This window comes from Poecilia latipinna, unplaced genomic scaffold (assembly GCF_001443285.1).
Source record: "Poecilia latipinna isolate Pla-1442-1.1 unplaced genomic scaffold, P_latipinna-1.0 Scaffold2080, whole genome shotgun sequence".
In the NCBI taxonomy this organism is placed as follows: domain Eukaryota; kingdom Metazoa; phylum Chordata; class Actinopteri; order Cyprinodontiformes; family Poeciliidae; genus Poecilia; species Poecilia latipinna.
Genome location: NW_015114696.1, coordinates 42,113 through 48,695, shown reverse-complemented (window position 1 = coordinate 48,695; position 6,583 = coordinate 42,113). Strand labels below are relative to the sequence as shown.

Here is a 6,583-nt window from a genome sequence, read left to right as displayed (position 1 = left end):
GCAGTTTGTCTCTTTTGGATGAAGAACATTTAAACGGTGAAAAGCTGCAGCTCTCCCTCCACTGGACAGAGAAACAATGAGAGCAGAGAGACAAAGTATTGAGCTGAAACTTACATCTAGTTCTTTTTCACTGAGTTGGTTGTTTTTTTGTCGACTGCTCCCAGTCAAATGACGATGTTTGGCCAACACAGGCAACTCAAGAAATGATCGATTTGAATATTTCATCATTTGAATATTTAAACCGGAGAAAAATCCCCTGTAACGTAGAGAGAGAGAGAGACTTATAGAAATCCATACTCTCAGAGCTCATCATATTTGCATGAACCTGTTCTGTTTCCATGTTGAACCTTATTTGTTTCCAGTTCCGTCCACACTCAGCTCTCTGTCTCCATACATCCGAGTTCCAGCATGAGACACATATAACAAATAGTGTGTGTTTTCTTTGGACTCTGTCACACACCAGGTCAAAGACACCAGACAGAGAGGTCAATAGGTCACTTCCTGATGAATGAACTAATGAAAATCATAAATGTTACAAGGTGGAAAAAACAAACTGAACTCAAGGTGGTGTTCAGTCTGCAAGGTTGAAATGTGTGATATTTACTCTTTTAAAACACCCAAAACACTTTAATGTGAACACCGGCAAAACAATCATTTTGTATCAGACAAATCAGCTTTTTGAGAATTTTCTTTTAATTATAATGTCAAATTCTCTGAACGCTTTATCTACTTTATCAACCTCAAAGTGCTTCAAACAACATTCATCAATCAACAGTGGAAATTTGTATGTTTCCGTTAGGAAGCTCAGATATTGGAGAAAAGTTGTCAGCCTGCAGTTGTATTGATGTTCAATAAACAGCCGTGCTGGAATTGTTCCTCCATTTATTGTTAATTTAGTATCTAAACCTTACCAGGTTGATATCTTTAAAGAATGACTGAGACTGAGCTGTGATCCAAACCAAACCACAAACCATGACACATTTTTGTTTCATCTTCCATTTCGCTTCGATCGCAGCGATGGCTAAATTTCTCCGTCCCAGATGTTACTTGTTCATGCAAATAATTTCACGTCAAGTCAGCAGATAATATCAGTTTCAATGAGCCACTGGAGAAATGCATGCTGTTTTTCTCTAAAATATTTATTGCCTTTTTTGCATTTTAACACTACATATTAACTATGTTTATAACATATAGTAGAAATGTCAGTGTAAACAGCACAAACTGTCATCTTTATGAGGATGCAGACACCTTGCTGTTTATCTTTCCCACGTCAGCTTTTTTTTTTTTTTTTTACAACACTTGTTCTTCACAGCTTCCCTCATTTGTTTGTTTCCAGGAAGCAGAATATTTAATAGTTCAGGTTTCAGGAAATGTAAACTAACCAGGACCCATTCATAGGTGGCCTATGTCACGATCACTGGACTTCTTGGATGTTTTTTTTTTTTTTATTATTATTATATCTGACTTGGTCAGAAAGGACATGGCATATTTATCTGCATTTAATACATCTTCGTTTTAGTTAATATTCAACCTGAATAAGATGGGCAGAGGATCTGCATCGTGTCATCACACATCAAGCCTTTTAGGTGCTTTTCTATCAATATTCCTTTGATAAAATCTGTTTGTAATGAAAAGTTGTGACGTCTTCAGTCCTTATTTTACCGGCTGTGTGGAAATGCAGCCGGTAAAAAAAATACCTAATGTCTTAGAATTACACATAATAATGATTTTAAGCACTTTTATTAGATTGTAATTTAATAAAACCAATTGAAAACTTAACACTCTAAGCTCCGTTGTTTAGTGTTTTAAAGCATAAAACAGAATATTTAGTTACAAGCTGCAGTTGGATATAAAAGTACCAAACTACTGCACACAATGAGTGTGTGTGTTCACCTAAAACACACACATATCCAGTATGTGACCCCGTTTCCCCCCACCTTCTTCAAATCTAATGAAACCAGTGTCAAGCGTTTGTGTAGCAAAAAAATAAATTTGTGCTGCTATCATTTTAAAGATATAAATAAATGTTTCCAGAGGTCATGAAAGGTCAACCATACTCCCCTCTCCCCCACCTTCTTCAAGTCAGACAAAATTGGTGTCGATCAACTCGGGTTTGTTTGTACAGCAACATTTTTCGTCTGTGCTCTTTTTGGTTTGAAGTTGTCAATGAAAGATTAAAGGTCAAAAGGTCAACCAGCCCCTCCACGGCACCCAAATCGATCAAAGTTGGTGTCAAATGTTTGTGCTACGTTTGTGCAGTAAAATATTTTGTCATTATTAAAAACGTTTCCAGAGGTCACCAGAGGTCGACCCAGAGTCAGATTTACAAAGTCTAATAAAAGTGATGTCAGTCAACTCAGGTACATTTGTGCAGCAATAATTTTTGTTTGTGCTGCTTTTGCTACTGAAGATAGTGATGACGACCTCTGATGACCTCTGGAAACTTTATCAACATCTGTAAAATGACAGCGTCACAAACGAAAACTTTTACAGCACAAATGAAGCACGAACATTTGACACCAATATTTGAAGAAGGTGAGAGGAGCCGTCTTCACTCAGGTCAGCTAAGTTCTCCAAACCAAACGGAACCCAGTGCTGCACAGATGCATCTTTATAAATTCAATGGCACCGGAATAGATTCACGCCTCTTGGGAGAACAGCCATCAGAGCGGATGGAACAAGGTAGTAATTTAAGCTGCTAATCAGGAATAGAAAGTGCAGCAAAGGAAGCAGTGCAGAGACACTGTGCTAAAATAAAACCTCTGGAAACTCAGCAGATGTGTGGAAGATGCAGCAGGTGAAGAGAGTCGATCAATGCTGGCTGAAAGTTGACTGTGTGTGTGTTCTGTTACTGTATTTCTTACTAGCTCTTAGTCACTAAACCTATTTTGGTGAAGTTAAAATTGGTGTGTATAAGTTTTGTTGCTGTGTTGAATTATGCTAAAGTTGTTGCTGATTTATGGATTTCTGATGCCTGCTTTTTGTTTGATTTCTTGTACAAATTATACATAGATTAAACACAAACACACAAAGGTCTTCAAACATTTATTTACTGTTAATTACGATGACAATCCACTTACAGCCAGAAAAACCACAACAATGAAGATAAGAAGATTACATTCGAATAGCAAAGAAGAAACATTTTTTAATGAAAAGTGTGGTCTTAATGTTTTGTTTTGAAATTTGCATTTCACAGGCTGCTGAATATTTAAATTTTAGAACAGATGAAATTAAACTTCTCAATGTCTCTCTTTTTCCTCCACTTGTATCCTCCTCCCGTCTCCATGGCTCCAGACATGTCACAATCGTCCATCGGTTCACCATTGGCCCAGTTCTGATATCTGACCACTTCATCACTGACCCAGAACCACAAATCCAGAGTGCAGGCGTAGCTCAGACCCATCCAGACATAATCAGTCGATGCGTTCTTGACTTTCTCCTGGATCCATCTCTGATCATCCATGTTGGTGATGGTGACCAGGTCATGGTGGTGATCTCTGCAGTAGTACAAGGCGTCCTCCCAGGTTTTATTTTCTTTGATCAGGATAAATTTATCTGTCACAAAATTGATCGACACAAACATTAAAAAATAAAATAATGACCATGAACTAATTTGACAAGAACAACAGTTACATCTTTAAGTAGTTGCCTAAGAAATTACTCAAGAGTAAAAATTTGAAAAAAATGATACTTCAGTAAAAATCATAACATCTGATTTATCATTTCAATATGATGTCATGATACTAGCAAAAATATAAATATGTGTGCAATTGTCATATTTTGAAGACAAAAATAATTGAAATATTTTTTCAATTATTTTGAAAAAATATTGTTTCTAATTTCTAAAACAAATTAGAAACAACACATTTCTAAATCAATTTTCCTAGACATATAAACTAATACTTGAACAGTAGGAAATACATAAACAATATGTTACAAATAGGTAAAGTACTTCCAGGGTTCACTGTATTTTAACTTGACCTCCAAATGGCTCAGCAGGTGGAGAATAACATGAGAACAATAGAGTTTGTGTTGGAACAGGAACTGCAGGTTTGTTTCTGGGTCCAGAGAGTTTTTAAAATATGTTTGGCCTTTATTCAATGAATATCCACAAATGTTACTCTATAGAGAATAATATTATTTTATAATAATATAGCTCAAGTAAAATTACAATATATTAGGGTTTACAACTACTACTAAAGGTCTTTTTCCCCAAAAAACTAATTAGTAAATTAGTAAATGTGAATGTACTATGTGCCTCTGATACTGATCAAATGTTGAGGCTTTTGTTTGATGCAATGACATTATCTGTGACATGCAAGAATTAAAACTTAAAACATGAATTAGAAAACTATTCACTGTAATAATGTTTAAATAAACTTATATTTGAACTAACGACTCACCATCATAACAGATGAAGGGTTTTTTATTATCACAGCTCACATCCGTCCATCTTCCTTCACCATCAAACTTAGTCATGGCACATTGACCACTGTTGGGATTGTGATTGTTAAATATTGGATTCCAGTGTCTGAAAGAGAAACTGCTTTCATCTGACCACCTCCAGGTGTCTCTGAACAGACCAATGTATGTGTGATCGCTTGTAGAGTTCATCAATTTCTCCACTTCTTCATCCTGTAGCTGCTTCGTTCCACTGATCAGGTCTGTGTGATTCTCTCTGCAGTAACTCTGAGCTTCCTGCCAGGACTTCATCTCTTTAATTAAGTGATATTTGTGGGTTGTATTAGTTTCTGTGAAGTAATCAAACATATTTATGTTCATCTTGTTTGGACAAAAAACATATAAAAATAAATCATAAATAGACTAACATGCTCACCATTATAGCAGAGGAAATGATATCCATTACGGCACTGGGTGTCTGTCCAGTTGAGATTTTTATTCACCATCACACAGTTCTCATTTCCTCCTGCATCATTTGGTTCCCCTGGGTTCCATTTTGTCTCACTTTCATTAAACTCCACTCCAGGCAGAGACCAGTACCAAGTTTTGGTACCATGTGTTTGATCATACAGACCAATCCAAGCTTCCTTCATTTCTCCAGCTGAGATGTTGATGAGTCTCTTCATGTCCTTCATGTTAGTCACTGTGACCAGGTCAGTGTGTTTCTCTCTGCAGTACTGCTGAGCTTCAGTCCAGGTCTTATTCTCATTAATGTAGTGAAACTGATAGAGCTGACAGTCCATGAAACAACACTGAGCTGAAAAATGAAACATGTTTCAATATTTAGTACTAAATCCAGACTGATACAATAAAACACTTTGTCTTTACAAAAATCAAAATAAGTATTCTCATTCTAATTTTTGTGTGATAAAAATCCACCAGGCCTCCTCAACATCCTACTGACTGTAATGTGACAGAAACCAGAGTCTAGTTGTGTTTCAGATCAACTTACCCATCAGGAAGAGCAGAATCAGACTCCACTGCATCTTTGCTGTCAGATGAATTATTTTCCTCCAGCAGTTTGTCTCTGTTGGATGAAGAACATTTAAACAGTGAAAAGCTGCAGCTCTCCCTCCACTGGACAGAGAAACAACATTAGTAAATTTTTCACAAGTGATGTTAATAGAAGGGATAAACATCATTCATCTTTTTTGTTGAATCAGTATTAAATGTTGTGTTTCAGACACACATGTCTGAAGAGAAGCAATTTGAATATTTGTCATTTAAATATTCAAACCAGGAGGAATCCTTTTTTTGCCATAAAAACAAATTATGAAATATTATATGGCAGTGGTTCCCAAAGTGTGTGGTGCGCCCCTTGGGAGGGTGCAGTGTCATTGTAGGGGTGCACAATGAATGAAAAAATAAATAAATAAATAAATAAATAAATAAATAAAAAACCTCTCAGGTAGCTGTTCATGTTTTAACCCCATTTTTCATAGACTTTTGTTGTATGTAGGCTATTTATGATAGCATAATTGAATATAATCACAAATAAAAAAGAAATATGTCTGAAATAACACTGACAGCAAAGAAAGCTTCTACGGTATAGAACTGAGAAAAAGAAAATCAGTTACACAAAAGTGTTTCACTGTAAAGATGGTTTGTAGTTTGTTTTGTTGCAACCTAAAGTGTGAAATAAACTTCAGTGGAGTTTGAAAACAAAATATGAGTTTAGGTTTATGTCTGGTTGAACGATGTGTGCCCAGGTGATTCTTTTTTTTCTGTTTTGAGGGGGATTTTATTGTAATCCATAGGGGTCCCAGAAAATCTTTGGGAACCACTGCTAGGAGAAATTAAGATGATTAATAAATATACATCTACATTTACACATATAAGGATATCATTTTGGTATTCAATTAAAAATACATTTTAATGAAAAACAGTTTTTATTCTTGGCTTGTTTCCTGATTGACTGGGGGAAGTGTACATTAGTAACATGTGAGGGTGGAGGCAGCAGTGGGGCTTTGAGTGGACAGGAGATTATGAAGGGTTATGACTAAACAGGAAGTGAACTTAGTGGAAAATGGTGGCAGAGGGAAGGAACACACCGACAGACGGACGATGATACAGCTTTTTTCAGATAAAATGTAAAAAACTTTAATCTGAAGAAATCTTCCCT

At 36.0% G+C, this 6,583-nt stretch overlaps 1 protein-coding gene across 1 annotated transcript; it reads right to left on the bottom strand.

The window, feature by feature from the left end:
* Positions 1-2,448: 2,448 nt before the first annotated feature.
* Positions 2,449-5,526, bottom strand: LOC106936111 (C-type mannose receptor 2-like). The gene is made up of 5 exons (XM_015016934.1): positions 5,414-5,526; positions 4,838-5,218; positions 4,404-4,751; positions 3,264-3,555; positions 2,449-2,455 (listed from the first exon to the last, which is right to left on the bottom strand). The coding sequence occupies exons 1-5, from the start codon at positions 5,445-5,447 to the stop codon at positions 2,449-2,451; spliced, it is 1,062 nt and encodes a 353-aa protein (XP_014872420.1). The 5' UTR covers positions 5,448-5,526.
* Positions 5,527-6,583: the final 1,057 nt, after the last annotated feature.